The following is a 23,285-nucleotide window of genomic DNA, read 5'->3' as shown; positions in this document are numbered from 1 at the left end:
CTTTTCTTCTTCCTTCCCTCCTTCCTTCCATCATTCCCTCTCATGCCCTTATCTTTTCCTTCCCCTTCCCTTCCTCCCTCACTAGACATCAAGCTCTAAAGATACTGTTTTAAACAAGATGGACACAGTTCCTGTCCCCAGAAGCATACTGACACGTATGAGATAGATGATTAAACAAGACTTCATGAGGTATGACAGGGGCCAAGACAGGAGAATCAGGGTGCTGTGGGAGGTCCAGAACAGACTCCAACTCAACTTGTGAGTTCAGACGACTTCCTAGAAGAGATGGCCACTTGCGTTCTGAGGGATGAGTAGGAGTTAGGTACATGAAAGAAGGGAGTGGTCAAGCATTTGGAGCAGCCTGTGGAAGAGCTGAGAAGGAGAGTGCAATTCCTTCAAGGGACTGAAAGCAACTCAGTGAGGCTGGAGCTAGTACAGGGGAGGGGCTGTGCTGGGAAATGGCTAGAGGTGAAATGGGGGGTTATCAGGGACTGGATCCAAGCATCCTCGTGAGCGATGATGAGGAGCTGGCACTTTGCCTGAAAGCACCAACTGAACCATCTGCCTCTTAACCACCCACTTGCCCTGCATGGCTCAGCTGCTGTCCAGGTCTCATCCGGGTCCATCATGGACTGGCCTGGTGTGCAATGGCTGATAGACAGGCTCAGGGTGCAGCTGGACCCCAGGTAGGTACCCTCCCCGGCCACGCCAGAGCTGAAGAGAAGCCAGCCCTGTCCCATGCGTGTTATGGGGTGATGGGCCACTTTTTGAAAGGGTGTCCCACCCCCCACCACGTGTCCACCACTGACTATGACTGTAGTCCCTTCCCTGCTTCTGAAACTGGACTCCTGCTTCCCCACCCCTCTATCTAGTCAGGGAATATTCTGACAGCCCATTCTAGCAGGACCTTAGGATGGAAGATTGGAAGCTCCCTGTCCACGGGAACACAAGTGGATGCCCACTCCTGGGGAGAGGGTATATAAAGACCCCCAGCTATGGGTCACATGGGGCATCCAGTGGTGGTAGCCACTGCTTGCTGGTGAGCATGAGAGTAAGGGGTGTGGTTAGGGATAGCCTGAGGGATTGCAAGGCTGGAGTGGTTTGGCCTGTTTCTTGATTTTTTTCTAATTCAATTTAAATCTGACTCTAAGCCACTATCCCACTGAGCTGGCCAGAAATTCACTCTCAGGCATATCATTGAGTCTCCCTCCCCCATTCTCAAGATTTTGCCAAGGTCCCAGGGTCTTAGGTAGTGCTGAGGTCTCAGGCTGGCTCCACTGGTCACACCAGCAACTGCAGAACATCCATCATCCCAGCCTTGTGGCACCTCAGGCTTGGTGGCTCTGCTGATTTGGAGTCACCTTTGGAATGTGGGAATTGTCGGGGAGGAGGAAAAGCTCTGTGCTCAAGTCCACTCTCCCTAGGTGTATCAGGCAGCCATGCCCTCTAAGGCCTTGTCACTTTTGGACACTGCCTAGAGTCAGGTTTGGGACCTCTCCTCCCTAGGGGTTTGGGACCCCCAGCCCTAGTCATACTCTGCCCCTTTCCCTTCTAGTGTAAAAATCTCTTCCTCTCCCTTCATCCTGCTCTCAAAGGCCCACCCTTGGCCTAGTGAAGTGGTTCATATCTGTAATCCCAGCACTAGGAGTTTGAGACCAGCCTGGGCAACATGGTGAAACCCCATCTCTCCTAAAAATACAAAACATTGGCCAGGCATGGTGGCATGCACCTGTAGTTCCAGCTACTCCAGAGGCTGAGGTGGAAGGATCACCCGAGTCCAGGAGATGGAGGTTGCAGTGAGCCCTGATCGCGCCACCACACTCCAGCCTGGGTGACAGAGCAAGACTCTCTCTCAAAAAACAAACAAAAAATCATTAGCTCACCCTTTCTTTCTTCTCTCCAGGACACCTTACAGAATCTCTATAAAGAGTCAAGGAAGGCTGGGTGCAGTGGCTCACACCTATAATCCTAATACTTTGAGAGGCTGTGAAGGGAAGATCACTTGAGGCCAGGAGTTTGAGACGCCTGGGCAACATAGTGAGATCTCTGTCTCTGCAAAAAAGAAAAATTAGCTGGGCATAGTGGTGAGCAGTTGTAGTCTCAGCTACTCTGGAGGCTTAGGTGGGAGGATCACCTGAGCCTAGGAGTTGGAGGCTGCACTGAGCTATGATCACACCTTTGCACTCCAGCCTGGGTGACAGAGTGAGACCCTGTCTGTAAAAGTAATTAAGAAATTTAAAAAAAAATTAGGTCAAGATTATTACAAAAGACAGAAAGACCCACCAACTTCCAATAGCTTTTATGCTCTGACCACCAGAAATACCCAAGGCAAGGAAACACCACGGGACTCACTCTCTGCTTGAAAGAGCCAGGGAGAGGCAAATATAAACCAAATGAGCACAAGGTAATATCTCAATGAATCTTTTCACCCTAGTGGTTTGATGAAGGGCAGTATCACTGTCACAGGTGCTGTTGTTGTGAATCTCAAACTCTCCCTGGCTATCTCACCTGGTGACTTTACCTGGCATGAGCTTCCCTTACCCAACATCTTGGAGTACTTGGACCACCTTAAACTACTCATGTATTAATTAACTGTCATTAAATGATGCTGCAGTAACAATCTCGGAATCTTAGTGTCTTACGACCATCAAGATTTATTTCTTAGCCAGACAAAGTGGCTCACACCTGTAATCCCAGCACTTTGGGAAGCCAAGGCAGCAGGATCATTTGAGGCCAGGAGTTCAAGACCAGCCTGGTCAACATAGCAAGACCTCATCCCTACAAAAAATAAAAAAATAAAATAAAATAAAATAAAATATTAGCCAGGTGTGATGGGACATACCTGTAGTCCCAGCTACTTGGGAGACTGAGACAGGAAGATCCCTTGAGCCCAGGAGGTTGAGGCTACAGTGAGTCGTGATCATACCACTGCACTCCAGCTTGGGCAATAGAGTGATACCCTGTCTCTAAAAAAAAAAATTCTCTCTCACTCACAGAATGAGTCACCTGAGGTTGCTGTGGCTCTATTCCATGCATCTATTTATCCTGGAATCCAGGCTGAAAAGAGAAGCCCCTTTCTGAGTCACGCTGTTCGCAAAAGAGTCAGGCTGGTTGGATGGTTCAGAGCATAGCCTTGCATTCAGATAAGGCTGCATTATCAGAGTTAATGCTTACAACATCCCTATAAGTTAGGAGGTGATATTCTCATTTTACAGATGAGAAACCTGAAATTATCTTGCCTGAGGACACACAGGGATGTGAAGAGGTGGAGCTGGAACTCAGCCATATATGTGTCTGGCTCCAAAGCCCAGGCTTTCACTCATCCTGCTATTCTGCCCCTGCAAAGCAAATTCAGGATCAGCCAGTTAAACACGCTGAATTGAGAGCACATGTAGTTAGCACTGTTGTCGCTCAAAACTCCACTAAAAAAAAAGGGTAAAGAAAGAAAAGATTTATAAATCAATAAGTACGGAGAATGAGAGCAGCAACAGGAGAGATAAGGAATGTTAACAAAGTTTTGGAAGCAGAGCTGATAAAGTGGAACAGTGAAGCTCAGGAACTGGAGGCACCTATTACTGCAAAAGCGAGGGCAAAGGTGGGGTTGAAAACAGGAAGCGGAGTTGAAAGCCTAGAGCCCCAGGCCCACCTGCCCACACCCAGGTGGCTCCTTCTCCTCTGACAGGAAACTGGAGTTTTATCCTATGGAGACACTGAATCAGAAAAGCAGGCACAAGGCACAGGCCAGGCACAGTGGATCACATCTATAATCCCAGCACTTTGGCCGGCTGAGGCAGGTGGATCACTTGAGTACACGGGTTCGAGACCAGCCTGGGCAACACAGTGCAACCCTGTTTCTACTAAAAATGCAAAAATTAGCCGGGCATGGTGGCACATGCCCATAATTCCAGCTACTTGGGAGGTTGAGGCAGGATAATCTCTTGAACTCAGCAGGGTGGGGGCGGAGGTTGCAGTGAGCTGAGATTGCGCCACTGTACTCTAGCCTGGGCAACAGAGCAAGACCTTGTCTCAAAAAAAAAAAAAAAAAAAAAAAAAGCAGTTACAGTGGAGTGGAAAATGTTCTGTATTTTAAAGAAAGATTAAGGGAGAGTTAATAAACTGAATGTTGAGCACTAACTCCTCCCTCTTTGTGCCACTGTATTCCCAGAATTTTCTCTACCCTATGTGTACCCTCTCCAGGCAGGAGACTGGAAGATTCTTCTCTGGAGAAACATCATGACCCCAGAAAAGAGATTTATAGGTACTGAAATCCAAGAGTCCCCCCCATTGAAATAGATGCTCCCAGCCCAGTTATCTCACAGTAAGATACACTAGTTGATAAGCCTTATCCCTCCCCAACTCCTCAGTGTTTAAGCAACTCTTCAGGGACTCATTATTACATATGAACATAAAACAAAGGGTCACCATAGATTTGAGGACAGTATCTAATATGGAAGACAGAGATCAAAACAAACAAAACAAAAAGGAATGGAGGGCCCTGAGACAATGCACATGGATAAAGAAAAATGCCTTGAAACTATTAATATTCTCAGAGACACTGGAAATGATATTATTCACATGAAAGAGGAAGGGCATATTAGAAACAAAGAAAACCCAACCATAAGGGAAGAGCTTTGGAAAATTAAAATTACGATAGCAGGAAACAAGTTGATAGAAAAGTTGGAAGACAAGCTTAAGGACAATTTTCATAAAGCAAACAAAATTATAAAGAAAGAACAATAAGAGAAGAAAGGTAAAAAATTAAAAGATAAATTTGGAGGGTCTAACGTTACAAAAAAAAAAAAAGGAGTTTCAGAAAGAGAAAATAGAGAAAATGAAAGAGAGAAAATTAACAAAGAAAGGATATAAAGTTTCCCTGGCTGGGCATGGTGGCTCATGCCTATAATCCCAGCACTTTGGGAGACCAAGGCGGGCAGATCACTTGAGGCCAGGAGTTTGAGACCAGCCTGGCCGACATGGCAAAACCCCATCTCTACAAAAAATACAAAAATTAGCCAGGCATGGTGGCACAGGCCTGTAATCCCAGCTACTTGGGAGGCAGAGGTGGGAGGATCACCTAGGCCTGAGAAAGTTGAGGCTGCAATGAGCTGTGATCATGCCATTGCACTCCAGCTTGGGTGACAGAGTGAGACCTCATCTCTTTTTTTCTTTTTTTTTTTTTTTGAGATGAAGCCTCACTCTGTCACCCAGGCTGGAGTGTAGTGGCACAATCTCAGCTCACTGCAACCTCCACCTCCCAGGTTCAAATGATTATCCTGCCTCAGCCTCTCAAGTAACTGGGACTACAGGCACATGCCACCACACCTGGCTAATTTTTGTATTTTTAGTAGAGACGGTATTTCACCATGTTGGCCAAGCTGGTCTTGAACTCCTGGCCTCAAGTGATCCACCCGCCTCGGCCTCTCAAAGTGCTGGGATTACAGGCATGAGCCACCAACCCAGCGAGACCTCATCTCAAAACAAAAACAAAACAAAACAAAAAAAAGTTTGAGACCATCCTGGGCAACATAATGATATCTCATCTCTATAAAAGAAATTTCAAAATTAACCAGGTGTGGTGGTGCCTGCCCGTAGTCCCAGCTACTTGGGAGGCTGAGGTGGGAGGATGGCTTGAGCCTGAGAGACCAAAGCTGCAGTAAGCTGTGGTTGCACCACTGTATTCCAGGCTGGGTGATAGAGTGAGACCCTGTCTCAAACAAACAAACAAACAAAAAACTGTAAGAGGAAGTGATTTCCAAACCTAAATTATATTCCCTACTAAGCTATTAACCAAGTGTGATGGTAGAATAAAGACATTTTCAGATATGCAATTCTTCACAAAATTTGATCTCTTATGTATACTTTCTCAGGTGCTCTACCAAAATGAGGTAATAACAAGAAAGAGAAAGACAAGTGTTCCAAAAATAGGACATCCACCCAAGAGAGAGGTGTTAGCAAGTCCCAGGGTGACAGCTGAGCAGCAGGCCTGAAGAGAATCAGGTGGAATAAGATAACACAGGGTTCCTGAAGGAACATCTCGGGAAAAGAGGGAATCAGATATAGGACCTTATAGAAAATAGCTCTCGGGGCTTGTAGATTTATATATATAAACAATTTTCTTTGGATATAAGATCAATATAAAAAATCAAGTATATTTCTACAATGGGCAATCCAATGACAAAATGAGGAAAACAATTCTGTGTATAATAGCATCAAAAAGAATAAAGTACTTAGGAATAAATTTAATAAATGAAGTGCAAGACTTGTACAATGAAAACTACAAAACATTGTTGAAAGAAATTAAAGAAGATCTAAACAAATGGAGAGGCATCCCATGTTCATGGATCAGAAGACTTAATATTTTAAAATGGATGTACCCCTCAAATTGATCTACAGATTCAATGCAATCTCTATCAAAATCCCAGCTGGATTTTTTGCAGAAATTGATGAGCTCATTTTAAAATTCATATGGAAATGCAAGGGAACTAGAATAGCCTAATCAATCTTTAAAAAGAATAACAAAGATGGAAGACTCATACTTCCTGATTCCAAACCTTCCTACAAAGCTATAGTAATCAAAACAGTGTGGTAGTGGCATGAGGATAGACTATAGATAAATGGAATAGAATTAAGAGCTCAAAAATAAACCCTCATATTATGGTCAATTGATTTTTGACAAGGGTGCCAAAACAATTCAATCAGAAAGAATAGTTGGCCAGGCATGTGGCTCACACCTGTAATCCCAGAAATTTGGGAGGCCTAGATGGGCGGATCACTTGAGGCCAGGAGTTTGAAACCAGCCTGGCCAATGTGGCAAAATGCTGTCTTTACTAAAAATACAAAAATTAGCTGGGCATGGTGGCGTGCGCTTGTACTCCCAGCCACACAGAAGACTGAGGCACGAGAACTGCTTGAACCCAGGAGGCAGAGGTTGCAGTAAGTAGAGATCAAAACTGCCTGGCCTTTCACAACCCAGCCTCAGAAGTCACATGGCCACTACACTCCAATCTGGGCAACAGAGTGAGACTCTGTCTCAGAAAGAAAAAAAAAAAACTACAAGCAAAAGAATGGAGTTGGGGAGTGACTTCTCGGGTGATGACAATATTCTTAAATAGATTCTGGTGATGGCTGTACAACTAAATATACTAAAAACCACTGAATTTTACACTATAGGGTAATTTTATAGTATATAACTGTATGTCAATAAAGTTGTTTAAAATTTAAAAATAATTTTCTTAACAAATTTGGGAAGAGTTAATGACAGTTACAAAGAAATCTAAGCAAAAAAACCCAAAAAAACATGGTATTATATGGATTTGAAAATGCGTATATTTTTCACATTTTAACATTTCTGATACTGAGATGCATCCTACATCACAGTTTAGTTGGGAGTGTTCTTTCTTAGTGGTACATAAATAATGGCACATCTTACTGTCTTAAATTAGAAGAATTATAGTGATATGTTCAGAAGGAACAAGATGTGCAAGAGGCCAGGTGCAGTAGTTCACGTCTGTAATCCCAGCACTTTGGGAGGCCATGGCAGGAAAATTGCTTGAGCTCAGAAGTTTCAGATCAGCTTGAGCAACATAGGAAGACCTTATCTCTATTTTTTAAAATGTAAAAATTAGCCAGATGTGGTGGTGTGCGCCTGTAGTCCCACCTACTCAGGAGGCTGAGGTGGGAGGATCTCTTGAGCCTGGGAGGTCAAGGCTGCAGTGAGCCATGATTGTGCCACTGCACTCCAGCCTGGGTGACACAGTGAGACCCTGTCAAAAGGAAAAAGAAAGAAAGAAAGAAAAAGAGGAAAGAAAGAGAAAGGAAGGAAGGAAGGAAGGGAGGGAGGGAGGAAGGAAGGAAGGAGAAAAAGAAGGAGAGAGATAGAGAGAAAGAAAGAAAGAAAGAAAGAGAGAGAGAGAGAGAGAAAGAAAGAGAGAGAGAGAAAGAAAGAAAGAAAGAAAGAAAGAAAGAAAGAAAGAAAGAAAGAAAGAAAGAAAGAAAGAAAGAAAGAAAGAAAGAGAAAGAAAGAAGTGCAAGATAGGAAATGTAATTATAATATGCTCCATGGCTCATCAATGCACAAGTCTTATAGCCATAATCAGACAGAAACACATTAATGGAATACAGCTTTTTCTGAAAGTTGTGATATTACCATATTGGGAGGATAAAGGAAGGAAAAGTAGAATATGGGGTGGTATGAAAGAGTTAATGCTTCATCTTCCATAATGGGGAGTAAAAAGACAATATCTACAATCAATAATTTGAGAAAATAGCAGTATGAATGCATTACTTAGAAATACGGACGTAAGTAACAGAAGTGACTGAAAGAGTTTGACGGGGAGAAGTCAGGGATAGGGAGGGAATTACTGAAATATTTTCCTGTTACTGTTGCTGATACAACTGTGGTACCATTTGACTTTAAAAATCATGTATCTGTAGTACTTTGATTTGAATAGAAGGAAAAAAGGAAATGGGGAGAGGGAAGGAGAAAGTTGGGGGTTCTCTGTGGATCCTATCCCTTGATCAGAAGGGCTGGGGGCAATGCCCTGACCTCAGGTCCAATGGGAGGGAAAACTGAGCCACACCGAGGGGGCTGCATTATGCAGAGAGTGACTCTCCTGTCCACAACCCTGACAGGAGTGCAGTGGAATGGTAGAGCCTGCCAGGAGAATTTGTTTTCAGATTCTATTCTCCTTCAGAGGCACTGACCTCCCCCACAAAAGGGAGGGGCTCCCAGCAGCAGCCAAATCCAAGCCCTCCTGGGGCTCTGTGCTCTGCAGCCTCGAAGCCAGGGATCCTGGCTGGGGTGGGGTCAGCCACAGTCCTGCTGAACCAAAGAAACCCAGTCTTCCACCGCGCCGTGAGGAACTGCTGCGGAGGCAGCCACCAACGCATCCACCCCACCTGCAGCGCGAAGAAGGGAGACTGCAGCGTGAGTGTTCCAAGAGCTTCTGTATTGGGGAAAAAAATCACTACTTTGCTACTTTACTGACACAAGGTGTTCCTCAGTTTCATCTTCTTGTATTCCAGATGCTTCATGGTCAGACATCTTTGATTCCTGTTCTGGGGCTCTTCCAGTGATCTGTTGCTATGGAATAAACATCCCAAACCTGTTGCATAAAACCACTACCATCCATTATGCTCTCGGATTCGTTGTCTCAGGAATTTAGATGGGGACCAAAGGGGATGGCTTGTCTCAGTTCCATGATGTCTGAGGCCTCAGTGGGGAAGATTCGAATGGCTGTGAGCTGGAACCACTCAGAGGCTTTGTTGCTCGTGTCTGGCACTTGGGCTACGATGACTTGCAGGCTGGGCTCAGCTGGGACAGTTGACCTGGTGCCTACATGTTACTCCTCCAGATAGCTTGGGTTCCTCACAGCATGGCAGCCACAGAGTAGGGAGAACTCTTTCTTAGGTGGTGGGTCAGAGTGCTAAGAGTGAGTGTCCCAGTGAACAAGACCAAAACTGCCTGGCCTTTCACGACCCAGCCTCAGAAGTCACATGGCATAATTCCTACCACGCTGTCTTGCTCAAAGCAGTCACAAGCCTGCCCAGATTAACAGGGAGAGGACATAGATCTGACTGCTTAATGGGAGGAGTGTTAGAAAATTTGCAACCATGTCATAAAAATACCACAATGACCCAGTATTATTAATTAGAATAAAAACAATGTAAAGTATTTTACACATATCATATACCTGTCTACTAGGTAGATCAATGAGGAAGCCAACGTGCTATGATGGTTAAGTGTCTGGCATTAAAACCAAACAGAACAGGGTTCAAAACCTGGCTCAGCCACTGAACTGTGTGCCCTTGAGCAAGCCACTTCACTTCTCCACATCTCAGCTGCCTCATTGGTAAAATGGAGATAATAATATCGACCTCATATAGTTTGTTTGTTTTTAAGGATTACATGGACAGCATATGCAAACAACTTGTCCCACAATAAGCATTCAGAAAATGTTAGTCCCTTTTTCCTTAAATTATTTCAAATGCTACACTTCCATTATTTCTCTTATCTCAGGTTTTTGAAGTTATGCTATCATTTGAAATCTTTATAGATAAATGGAAAGAATGGTTGCTTTCATCAGGAAACAACACCCCTGATTTTGTGGGAAACTGTTCCTCCTTCCCTTTCTGTTCAAATAGGAGCTGCCAGCTTCTACCTCCCTGGTCACAGTGATTGCTTCAGGGGTGGGCAGAAGAGCCAGGCCACACTGATCACCCTATCCCATTTTCTAGGCCTCAATGGGTCTGGAGGAGGGCACGTGGCCCTGACAGATCAATCACATTCTTGGAGGTTTGCTTTCTTTGCCACAACTAGCTAACAGGAAAGCAAGCTAATATCTGAACCCATGATTTTCGGATAGCCATGGTCCAGTCTTATGGAGAAATCCAATTCAGTAGAATGAGGTCACGGTGCAGGAAGACACAAACACAACAAAAGCAGGAACTGAGCAGTAGGCCAAGCCCTAGGGTCATGAAGTCCCCAGGCCCAGCTGCCTGCAGCTATACCTTCATCCTTCCTGGTGCCCATACATTCCTCTTCTCCTAAGCTATTTGATTTGTTTTCTGTCATTTGCAACCAAAAGAATCCTAAGTAATATACTCCTCTGATTTATACATTTTTTACAAAGAAAGTAAATCATTCATAAACTCCAGTACTTTCACTATTATATTTTTCTATTTTTGTTATTTATTTTTGAAACTGCATCTCACTCTGTCACCCAGGCTGGAGTGCAGTGACGTGATCATAGCTCACTGCAGCCTCATATTCCTGAGCTCAAGCAATCCTCCTGTCTCAGACTCCTAGGACTACAGGTGCTTGTCACCATGCTGGGCTAATTTTTAAATTTTTAGTGGAGACAAAGTCTCGCTATGTTGCCCAGGCTGGTCTTTGAACTTGTGGCTCAAGCAATCTCCCAGCCTCAGTCTCCCAAAGTGCTGGGATTACAGGCATGAGCCACCTCGCTCAGGTTTTCCACTGTTATAAAGGAATCAATTAATTACAGTGACACACCTCTAAGTGATAAAACCCACCAGCTGTTGAGAGTTCTTGACATGAACTTCCTGAGATTCCTAACAGTTTAAGTTATTGAAGATGATTCACCGAGTTATGGAACTTTTTAGGAGGAGGCCCTGTCTTTTCCATACCAGCCATTAGACTTTCTCACCTCTGGCTTCTGTGCCTACCTGGAGGACCCTGGTCCCAGCCTGCAGCATTGGGCCACACTCTGGCTCAGAGCAGCTGACACTGAAATAATGACATGCCTCAGATCCAAAGAGGATTAGAGATCAGAAAGATCTGCCCTCTGGGCACTGCCCAAGGAAAGATCCCTTGAAAGCTGTATGCTTTGATGGAGTTTATTTCTCTTTTAATTGATGCGATGGCATTGAAAAGAATAGTTTGGTGATATAAGCAATGGACTCCTCTAAAAGTAGAAAAGAATCTTATTGAAGAAGGAAGTTTCAAGGGATAAAAGCAATATTTTTTTATAAAGTGAGTTTTCTATCTTTAAATAATTTTTCTTTATTCTTTATTATTAAAATTTCTTTTAAATTTTTTTAAAATTAAAAAAAAATTTTTTCAGACGGGGTCTCATTCTGTTTTCCAGGCTGGAGTGCAGTGGCGTGATCACAGCTTACTGCAGCCTCGACCTCCAGGAGTGGCTGGGACTACAGACGTGCACCACGACACCTGGCTAATGTTTTGTATTTTTTTGTAGAGACTAGGTTTCACCATGTTGCCCAGGCTGGTCTCAAACTCCCGGGCTCAAGCGATTCTCCTGCCTCGGCCGCCCAAAGTGCTGGGATTACAGGCGTAAGCCACTGTGCCCAGTGACTTTCCTTTTTTCTTGGGAAAAGAGAAAGAGAGAAGTTTTGCTGGGATAAAAATGTATCCTTTGTCAGCTGGGGCTGAGTGGAGGAAGTAGCCTGCGTGGTAGCATCTCCAGCCTGGTCAAGCTCACTCATGGTCGGTCACTGAAGCACGTGGAGTCATGGGATGCAAGGAATGTACTGATGTGCAGGAGAGTGTGTAGCTGCATTTCCTGTGTCCCTCTGCTGGGCAGTCTTGATCTATGGGTTATTGCCTTCTTACTTGTAGATGAGAAATGAGTCCCACCTTGGAAAGATAGGAAAAATGTCTGTATGGAGAGCAGACAGCCACACGGCCTGTGTGAGGATGAGAAAGCTGCTCCAAGCAGTCCTTGTGGGATCATCTCTTCCTTGTTCTTTTTTGCTCTCAACATTAATTTGCAGGGTTTGGCAGGTGGGAGGGGAGCAGGATGAGGACCTGAGAGGCCTGACCTTCTTCTAGCTCCTGTTCTAGTTCCTTGCTGTTCTTCAAGGGGAGGAAACATGGATCTTAGTGGGTAGACTGAGCCGCACTAACCAGTGGATCAGGTCACTGTGTGTTGAAAGGTTATACACAGCACACTGACCTCTGCCGACTCCTGCTTCTGTAAGTCTAAGGCTGGAAGCTGCTATGAACCTCCCTTGCCTCACCTTGCCTTCTGTCTCTGGTGTTTTCCCATCATGAAGCTAAATTGGAAAACTTTGCTGTTTGGCCATCTGGCTCTCTTTCCACTTCCCCTCGCGTATGTATCAGGAGTCTTTCCTTTTCCTCTGAAGTCTTGGTGGCCAGTGGGAGGTATATTTCAGATTTAGACTTTGTCAGAAGGAGTGGGCCCATTTAGTACTCTAGGCGAATGTACCAGCCCCATTTTACCAGAGAACCGGGAGTGCCAGGCAGCAGTGATGGGATGGGCACTTGGTTAATAATAGTTTGTTCCCATTTGTTCATCAGGACCCCCGCAGGAAAGAGGAAAATCTGCTCCTTCTTACTGCTTATCTTATTCTTCCTGTCTACTAGCAGGCATATAAGAGATCCCAAATAATAACATAAACAAAATAGAAACTTATTCCCCCCTCACATGAAGTTTGTGCTGTCATGGCAGTCTTGCTCTGCAAAGACATCAGGACCCCAGACTCCTTCTATTTTTTTTTTTTTTTTTTTTAAGACAAGGTCTTGCTCTGTCACCTGAGCTAGAGTGCAGTGGGTCATGGCTCACTGTAGCCTCCACCTCCCAGGCTCAAGCCTGTCTCAGCCTCCCAAGCAGCTGGGTCTACAGGTGCCCACCATCATGCTCAGCTAATTTTTCTAGAAGGGGTTTCACCATCTTGCCGAGGCTGGTCTCAAACTCCTGGGCTCAAGAGATCTGCCCACTTTGGCCTCCCAAAGTGCTGGGACTACAGAGGTGAGCGACCGCCTCAGGCTCCCTTTAACTTCGAGCTGCTTCATCTCTCGGGTGTTGCCTTTGTCTTCATGGTCCAAGCTTGCTCACCTTCCCATCTGCATTCCAACTGGCATGGAGCAAAAATGTGAAATATACCAGGAACGTGCGGGATGCGCCCATTTATCTAAGGCAGGGGTCAGCAACCACAGCCTGCAGGCTGGCCAACTGTTTCTGTAAACAGGCTTTATCCGAACACAGACACTCTCCTTTGTTTGTCTATGGCTGCTTTCAACTACAAGTGTAAAGTTGAGTAGTCACGACACAGCAATATGGCCCACGAAACCTGAAATATTTACTATCTGGCCCTTAGGAAAAAGTCAACAGAACCCTCTTCCAAGGGCATGATGGGAGGCTGCCAATGGACTTCTGCTCACACTGCACTGGCCAGACCATGGCCACCCCTAGCCCAGGAAGGTTGAGAAATATAGTCCTTTTTCTTTTTCTTTTCAGACGGAGTCACTCTTGTCACCCAGGCTGGAGTGCAGTGGTGCTATCGGCTTACTGCAGTCTCAATCTCCCAGGCTCGAGTGATGCTCCCACCTCAACCTCCTGAGTAGCTGGGACTGCATGCACATACCGCCGTGCCCAGCTAATTTTTTGTTTTTATAGAGACAGGGTCTTGCTATGTTGCCCAAGCTGATCTTGAACTCCTCCCACCTCAGCCTCCCAAAGTGTTGGGATTACAGGCCTGAGCCACTGTGCCTGGCTGAGAAATGTAGTTTTTATTGCAAGCGGCCACATGCCCAGCTGGATTGTCAGTTTTTACTTAAAAAAGGGAAGACTGGTGACTGGAGGACAGCCAGCCGTCTTTCTACACGGGTCACGTGTTCTTCAGCCTGATGTTGGTGCCTGATATTTTAAAATTTTGACTTTACGAATGAGATCCTTGCTATTCACTCATAGCCACATTGATTTCTTTTGTTGCCTCTGCCTTTCCTTCCTCATTAGGATATTTTGCCTAGCAGAGACAGGGTTCAATTCAATTGCTGCTTTTCTTTGCAAAGTCTCTTTCCTAAATGCCTTTATACTCAAGTGTGGGACAACACCTGGCTGTGCTGCCTCCCTGTCCCTGCAAGTGACAAAGTCTCTGTTGGCAAATTGTCCCCAATCCACCATTCCACATCTTTGTCAGAACTTCGTCCAAAGCAGTAATTTCTCTCTCTCGGGAAATGGAAAGCAACCTCCAGGGAAGGTGGGAACTTGTTGCACACCTTGGTGGTGGGCAAGTAGGATGCCCCTGTAGATAAGGTCCTTCCCACCCCATTCCTGCTGTGTCCTAGAGATAGTGCCTTTATGATCCAGGCCAGGACTTTCTCTCATTCTCTCCTAAATGACAACTGCTCCTCAAGTTACACCCTCAACATGTAAGCCCTCGGATTTGAGGATTTCTGAAGCAGGCAAGTAGCTTCTTAACACCCTTCCTAAGGCTGGGCACAGTGGCTCAAACCTGTTATCCAAGCACTTTGGGAGGCAGAGATGGGTGAATCACTTGAGGCCAGGAGTTCAAGACCAGCCTGGGCAACATAGAGAGACTCCCCACCATCTCTACAAAAATTTAAAAAAATTAGCTGAGCATGGTGGCACGCAACTGTAGTCTCAGCTACTTGGGAGGCTGAGGTGGGAGGCTGAGGTGGGAGGACCCCTTGAGCACCGAGGTCAAGGCTGCAGCGAGCCAGGATTGCGCTACTGCACAGCAGCCCGGGCAACAGAGGCCCCATCTCAAACAAAACAAAACAACAAAGCAAAACACCCTTCCTAATAAGTCTGCCTCTTTCAAATATCCTCCTAAGACCATATCCAATCTTAGTCTCATCACATCATTTTGGTTCCACCCATGAGATCATATTTACCATGCTGTGTTCTGGCTTTATCTTAGACTTGCTCATGACTCACACACTGTCTGCACACAAATGCAGAACAGCTTAGAATCAGGTCTGGAGCAAATTTTGAAACCCTTGCTATGTGTTACGTGAGAAACATAGAGCTGAAAGAACTAAGGGCGCCTGGCTTAGAGAAGGGAAGCCTGCATGGGCATCATCTTCAAATAGTTGAAGGACTGTCGTGTGGAAAAGCGATTAAAACATTTCTATAAGTTTTAAGATTTGACTTTTTAAAACTAACGAGCAAGTATTACTTTGGTAAGTAGGAAAAAGGACAACAACGATATGTATATGAGATGAGGCCCATTCAGAGTGGCCCAGAATGGCAAAACTGGGATGGATCAAAGCAAAACATTTTTTGATGCAAATCAAAAAAGAACCTTCTCAGAAGTGGAGCTCTCCAATGTGGAGTAGCAATGAGAGGTGTGAGGTTCTTATCTTGATGAGATTTAAGCAGATGATGAATGACCGCTTGATTTTAAGCAGAATAGAGGGTTAACAAAGTGACTATCCTAGGCAATGTCCTTTTCATTACAAAGAGGAACCTTCTCAATTAGTTTAGGTTAGAGGAGATTTCTGGAAAGAATTTGGCTCTCATGGAATCCAAGGAAAAGCAGAACAACTGGCTGTAGTAAGGGAGGGAATGAGATCAGCTCCAAGCCATAGTCCCACCGTGGTGACTCAGCTCCCAGCTCTGTTTCTGGGTTTTATAATTCATATTCCTTCCCGAGAAGCTGAAAGGCCATTGGCAAGAGTACAGATTTGGCGTGCCCTGAGTCAGGCGTTCAGTCCTGGTTCAATAGCAAATCACTCATGGGAATGGAGTCTCATGACTCAAACATAAAAACATGGTGACAGAACCATCCATGCAGTGGGTGTAAACATTCTCAGAAAAGCTTGATGGGGAGGTAGACACCCTCAAAATGATGTTTAAGGTCCTGTCCAACCTGGGGGCTCACTAATCCCGAGTCAAAAGTAATTTTAAGCAGATGATAGTCTTCATGTGGTTGCAAAGAGGTCAGGACTAATTAACATTCAGCTGAAGGCATGAGCTTGAATTAAATTGAGGGGGCAGCAGAGGTAAGCTCAGGGCCATGGGAAGAAAGGGGCAGAAGAGGGGGTCAATGTAGCCCACTGGTCAACTCACAGACCTTGGCAGGTTGCCTACTGGGACATGCATTGTCTAGGACAGAGTTACCCATGGGCTGAATTACAAGTTATACAGCATCTGTGTCCACACAGGTTTTTTTTTTTTTTTCCCATGCCATTTAAAAAATAAACTATTAAATTTTAGAATAGTTTAGACTTACAAAATGTTGCACCAATGCTACCGAGCTCCCATATATCCCACAACCGTTTTCCCCTATTGTTAATAGCTTACACTACTATGTGCTATGGTCTGAATGTTCATGTCTCCTCAAAGTTCATATGCTGAAACCCTAGCCCCCAAGGTGAAGGTATTAGGAGGTGGGGCCTTTGGGAGGTGATAAGGTCATGAGGGTAGAGCCCACATGAATGGGATTAGTGTCCTTATGCAAGAGCCCCAGGGATCTCACTAGCCTCTTCTGCCATATGAGGACACAGGGAGAAGGTACCACCTATGAGAAACAGGCTCTCACCAGGCACAGCATCTTCTAGCACCTTGATTTTGGACTTCCCAGCCTCAAGAGCTATGAGAAATACATTTCTGTTGTATAAAAGCTATCCTGTATGTGGTATTTTGTTATCAGCCAAAACTAAGACACAAGGGTATATTGTGAGCCCTATATTCAAGGGGCTTGCAGTCTTCTAGGGAAGGCCACTGGTCATGGAATGAGCGTGCAGGGAGTCCAGAGAAGGGGGTCAAGGGAAGTCCTTGGGCTGTTCCATGACCCAGTTGGTGGAGCTGAGGCCAACAGATGGGCAGGGAAGGGGCAGAGGGCCAATCCTGGGAGAGGACTGTGTAGTCCACATCAACAGGGCACCCTGCCCACAGCCCAAGGACAGCTGGAGAAGGTGGCAGTGACTGAGGGAGGGCTGCAGAGAGAAGGCAAGAGCCTAGTTGGAGCTACAGGAGTCATGCCAAGCCTCCACTCTGTGGAGCTAAGGGAAGAACACAGGTCCTGAGGATGGGGATCCAGGTCAGCCTGTGGGGGTCACAAGGAGCAAGGCTGCTGCCCACTGGAACTTTGCTGCCCAAACTCTGTGGCGGAAAAGAAGCAGGACCTGGCTCGCTGGTGCTGAGCTGAATAACTGCTGCCCAGGGTTCCATCCTCCCGCTGCCCTAGGTCAGGGCCAGCCCGAGCTGGGAAGGAAGTTGGACCTGGCAGGTAGGGGTGAGGGTGTAGTGGCCCAGCAGCCACAAGGGCATGGTGCATCACAAGTCCCGGAAACCAAAGCTGCTGGGTAAAATGAGGTAAAATGGGAGCAGGACAGGTGGTAGGGAGATGGAGAGGGCATGCTGGTGATGGGAACTCCAGAAATGAAGGCAGGGGAGGGATGTCAGGTCTCACCTAGTGGTACAGAGGGCTTGGGGTGGGGAGGAAAGGCAGGGAAGGAGGTGAGGGTGGGCCACACATCAGGGTTCCCTGAACACCAGCAGCCCAACAGAGAGGCTCTACATCACAGTTTGTGTCATGACCTGAAAATACAGAAGATGCATGAGGGGCTCCCCTCAGATGGGCCCGGGGCACCCCTATACCACCCAGAACTAGGTGGCCTGGCTCAAATCCTGCCTCTGCCTCTTCCCAGCTGTGTCCATTTAGGCACATAACTTAACTTGTCCGTGACTCCGATTCCTCAACTAGTGATAATGATAACACTACTTCATGAAGTTGTTGTAAGGATGGAGTTAAAATACAGAAAGCGCTGAGAACAGTGCCTGGCACACAGTGCCACATACGCATTTGCTAATATTATAGTTGGCTAGAGTAAAGCAGTTTGAACATTAGCCAATATTTCCCAAGTTGTATTCCACGAAATCTTCAACTGAGACACTTCCATCAAAAAGGATCTTATGGGCCAGGTACAGTGACTTATGCTTATAATTCCAACACTTTTGGAAGCCAAGGTGGGCAGACCACCTGAGTCCAGGAGTCTGAGACCAGCCTAGGCAACATAGCAAGACCTCATCTCTACCAAAAAAAAAAAAATATATATATATATATGTATACACACACACATACATATATGTATATATACACACACATACATACATATACACACACATATACATACACATATACATATAAAAATCAGCTGGACATGATGGCACGTGCCTGTAGTCCTAGCTACTTAGGAGGCTGAGGTGGGCGGATCGCTTGAGCCTGAGAGATTGAGGCTGCAATAAGCCATGATCACTTCACTGTACTCTAGCCTGGGTGACAGAGTGAAAAGGTTTTTATGGTCAAGTAAATTTGGAAAAAGCCTTATATCCACACCAAGTTCTGACAAGTTCACAGTTAAAAAATAAAAAATAAAAAAATAAACAAACAAAAAGTCTAAACAGCCCTCTCTAAGTTTATTTAACCCAGTGGTTCCAAACCTAGTCCATTATGGAACCCTCTGAACGCCTCCCAGGACAGTGTGCCATGGGACCTCAGTTTGGGAAGCGCTCTGAGGAAAGGTGGGAAGGGAGTCTCTGAAAGCAGAGAAAGGGGCGACACCACCTGGCAGGGGAAGCCACAGAGAGATCCTAGTGCCCAGGAAGTGGGGAGGGGAGGAGGTTTTGGTGTGCGGCCCACAACAGAAGGGAAGGGGCATGTGAGGGACCCCAGGAGAGGGGGGATAGAGAGGACCAGGGTGATATTTGGATGTGGAGAGGAAATGGGAGGAGGCAGAAGTGACCCTGAGAATTCACACTGGGGGAGGTAGGAAATGGGGGAGCAGAAAGGGGGATGGAGTGGGACATGTCCTTCTTTATGTCCCCACTCACTCTCTGCACACTCACTCCATGACCCCTTCCCAATTGTGGGATTGAGCTGGGTCTAAGTCCTGTGGCTTCCCTGAAGAGGGCCCTGGGAAAGGGAAGGTGGGGACAGATGCTTCCTGGGGGAGAACAGCCCTCAGAAGCACAGAAGCACAAACATATTCTGTCCTCACTATGCACAGATCGTGTGGTTGTAAAACCGACAGCAGTTGTCCAGGGCCTCTGGGCTGAACTCTGGGTTGATGCTAAAAAGAAAGCAAAGATTGCAGTGTGAGCTCCAGGCCTGGCTCTGCTGGCCACAACCAGGCTGTGCAACACTGGGAACATTGCTTCAAGTCTCCGGTCCACCTTTCCTCCATTGATCCTCGAGCCTTCACTTCCCCATCAGCTGCAGCCATAACATTTCTACCCTCACCCTGGTACCAAGGGCATTCCCCCAAGCACTCAGGCATTCTGTCCATCACTGTGGGTCCCATGCAGGTCCCACAGCCCAGGCCCTCACCTCTGGAAGGCCTCACGACAGCACTGGTATATTTCAAAGCTACTGCTGCTGAGGGTCATGTTCAGGAGGGACATGCAGTCGACTTCAGCCCCCCTGGGCACATAGAGGATCCCTGTGGAGGAAAGCGGTGGGTGGACAGGTCCCCTGGGCTAGCCAGAAAATCAGGGTTCCACCTTCTGAATCTGCTAGGCCTGCACTCACCTGCCATACAGGCATTCACCAGGGACACACAGGCTCCCGTGAAGAGTGCACGGAGCACTATCTGGGAGAAGTCGCTCTTCCGTTGGGGGACCATGGAGGCTGCAAGGGGACAGAAGTGCTCAGGGCCAGGGAAGCTATGTCCCTATCTGCCCACGTTCTGCAGCTCTGGCTGCATCGCTGATCTCCCTTCCTCTTCTACTAATAGATGGCCAGAGGGACAGATGTTGTCCTCCTGAGCACTTGCTGAGCTCAGGAGTCCTCTTTGGCTTGGACCCCTAGGCAATGCCCCACATCTCCCCACACACCATGAGTGGCAGATGCAGGAAAAGAATGTGAGTTTGGAGTCAGGCAGACCTGGGATTAAATACAGGCTCAGCCACTCACTAGCTGAGTGACTTGGGCTACCTCTTCACTTCTCCAAGACTCTGTTTCCTTCTTTGTAAAACGGTATGATTACACTACCAGGCAGGGTAGCTGCCAGGAGTCGAAATGTTACTTGTAAAGAACTGAGAACTGTGCAGACCCTTTGACCCTACGCCCCACCAGGCCTGCCTGCTTGTCCCCTGTGGGTGTGGGAACAGACAGGCCAAAGCCTTGGGGACAGGCCAGCACCACACCTCCTGTCCCTGAGCTAGGCTTGGCCTTCAAGGCCCAGGTGCTAACCTCCTGGGCCACCAGCAGCAGCAGAGAATCAGGGAATTCTACGGCTAGGAGGAAACTCTATGAAATTTTTTTTTTTTTTTTGAGACAGAGTCTCACTCTGTAGCCCAGGCTGGAGTGCAGTGGTGCGATCTCAGCTCACTGCAATCTCCGCCTCCTGGGTTCAAGCATTCTCGTGCCTGGGTTCAGCCTCCTGTGTAGCTGGGATCACAGGCACGCACCACCACACTTGGTTAATTTTTGTATTTTTAGTAGAGATGGGTTTTGCCATGTTGGCCAGGCTGGTCTCAGACTCCTGACCTCAAGTGATCCACCTGCCTGGGCCTCCTACAGTGCTGGGATTACAGGCATGAGCCACCACACGTGGCCTCTATGGCCATCTTGTTTGGGTCCAGCTTTAGACAAATGAGACACCTGAGGCCTACATGTTCCCAGCAAGTTCAAGTCTCTGACTCTCCCAGACACTGGTAAGGCCCCGATTAGACTCACTCAAGCCTCCCAGCATGATCCCAATGGAGCTGAAATTGGCAAATCCACAGAGGGCAAACGTCGTGAGGACTTCAGCTCTGATCTGAAAATACAGAAGATGCATGAGGAGGGACTCCCTTCAGATGGGCCTGGGGCACCCCTACAACACCCAGGCTCCCTGGCCTTAACTTTATCCACTTCTTACATGTAATTGACCTTCAAGCCCACTGTGCTGCGCCTTCCCCAGCCTTGTGATTCCCACCTCTAAGTTGATTCAAACTGTACCACATCAAAAACGTAGCCCTCCTCTCTTATCTATCCTTCAACCTTTTTTTTTTTTTTGAGACAGTTTTACTCTTGTCACCCAGGCTGGAGTGCAGCGGTGCAATCTCAGCCCACTGCAACCTGTGCTTCCTGGGTTCAAGAAATTCTCCTGCCTCAGCCTCCCATGTAGCTGGGATTATAGGTGCCTGCCACCACGCCTGGCTAATTTTTTGTATTTTTAGTAGAGACAGGGTTTCACCACGTTGGGCAGGCTGGTGTCAAACTCCTGATTTCAGATGATCCGCCCACCTCGGCCTCCCAAAGTGCTGGGATTACAGGTATGAGCTACCACACCCAGCCTGTCCTTCAACTTTTTTTTTTTTTTGAGACGGAGTCTCGCTCTGTCGCCCAGGCTGGAATGCAGTGGCTGGATCTCAGCTCACTGCAAGCTCTGCCTCCCGGGTTTAGGCCATTCTCCTGCCTCAGCCTCCCGAGTAGCTGGGACTACAGGCGCCCGCCACCTCACCCAGCTAGTTTTTTGTATTTTTTAGTAGAGACGGGGTTTCACCGTGTTAGCCAGGATGGTCTCGATCTCCTGACCTCGTGATCTGCCTGTCTCAGCCTCCCAAAATGCTGGGATTACAGGCTTGAGCCACCGCGCCCGGCCCCTTCAACCTTTTAATCTTCATTACCAGCCTTTCTGGATGGGGTTCAGCCTTTCTTAGTCCTCTTGCTTTGGCCCTACTAAGCTCTGTCCTAGGGCCATTTGGTGGACAGCCCCTTCCCTGACCCTGCAGTCCTGGGCTTCCAGTTCACAGCATTCCTGTGAATGCTCTCAGGCTGAGAGAGGGAGTGTGGTGCACAGGAAAGAGTAAGGGATTTGGACCCCAGCCAGCCTGGTTTCTAGGATTGTCTCACCAACGATCAGCTTGAGCAAGTCAGTTACTTCTTTCAGTGTCAGTTTCCCTGTCTGGAATAGGGGAATAATAGTACTTGCCTGAGAGGGCTGTAAAAAGGATTATATAATGTATGGGAAACACCAGACAGAGAGTAAGTGTTTAAACATGATAGTTATTCCTTTTGTTCTTAACAACTGTCCTATTTCCCAGAAAGAAGCTTTAAGAGCCAAAATGAAATAATTCGAAAACAAAATTGGTTTATGAGTACAAAAAAATAGAATGGAACGAATAAGAGCTAATATTTTATAGCACAACAAGGTGACTATAGTCAATAATGACTTAATTGTACATTTAAAAATAACTAAGAGTATAATTGGATTGTTTGTAACACGAAGTATAAATGCTTGAGGGGATGGATACGCCATTCTCCATGCTTATTTCACATTGTGTGCCGGTATCAAAGCCTCTCATGTACCTCATAAATATATACACCTACTATGTACCCACATAAATTAAAAATTATTTTAAAAAATTGGTATAGAGCCTCCGCTCACACTATATAAAAATTAATTCTCGATAAATATTAATATTTTAAGCATAAAATGATAGAAAATATAGGATAATAAATAGAACTACAAGGTAGTATTATTACTCTTATTTTGGAGAGGAGCAAACCGAGGCTCAGAGAAGTTAACTAACTAAGGAAGTTCACACAGCAAGAAGGTAGCTGTATCAGAATTTGAACTCAGTTCTGACTCTAAAGCTCATGGTCTGAATTATCTCATCACATTATTTCAGGAATTTAACATTTTCCAGATAACTTTCTTTTTGTTTCTTTCCTTTTTTTGAAAACTTCTGCCTCCTGGGTTCAAGCGATTGTCATGCTTCAGCCTCCCAAGTAGCTGGGATTACAGGTGTGTGTTACCACACCTGGCTAAGTTTTGTATTTCTTGTTTTGCCAAACATTTCTTGTTTGCCATGTTGGCCAGGCTGGTCTCAAACTCCTGGCATCAAGTGACCCACCCTCCTTGGCCTCCCAAAGTGTTGGAATTATAGGCATGAGCCACCGTGCCCAGTCGCACTTTCCAGATAACTTTCTAAGTTTAGAAATAATGGAAGAAATCACAAAAGAAAAGATTTGGTATAAAATCTGTGTTAAAAAAAACAAATCCCAAAAGCTGGGTCAAGTGAGAGCTGACAGGCACTGGGTGA

The 23,285-nt window shown here is 46.2% G+C and overlaps 1 protein-coding gene across 2 annotated transcripts in view; it reads right to left on the bottom strand.

Annotated features, from left to right (window-relative positions):
- Nucleotides 1-2,896: 2,896 nt before the first annotated feature.
- The window catches only part of SLC28A1 (solute carrier family 28 member 1), an 80,945-nt gene continuing 60,556 nt past the window's right edge, over nt 2,897-23,285 (bottom strand). The window contains exons 15-18 of one of the 2 annotated variants that reach the window (XM_031668382.1): nt 20,932-21,013; nt 19,783-19,881; nt 19,582-19,693; nt 18,651-19,324 (exon numbers count right to left, since the gene is read on the bottom strand). In XM_031668382.1, the coding sequence (XP_031524242.1) occupies nt 19,252-19,324; nt 19,582-19,693; nt 19,783-19,881; nt 20,932-21,013 (366 nt within the window). In that variant the 3' untranslated portion in view covers nt 18,651-19,251. Of the gene's footprint in view, nt 3,339-18,650; nt 19,325-19,581; nt 19,694-19,782; nt 19,882-20,931; nt 21,014-23,285 lie in introns of those variants that run through there. The other variant, XM_031668383.1, reaches the window with a different exon arrangement.

The sequence above is a fragment of the Papio anubis genome, chromosome 7 (genome assembly GCF_008728515.1).
Source record: "Papio anubis isolate 15944 chromosome 7, Panubis1.0, whole genome shotgun sequence".
In the NCBI taxonomy this organism is placed as follows: domain Eukaryota; kingdom Metazoa; phylum Chordata; class Mammalia; order Primates; family Cercopithecidae; genus Papio; species Papio anubis.
This window is presented reverse-complemented; position numbering and strand designations above follow the sequence as displayed.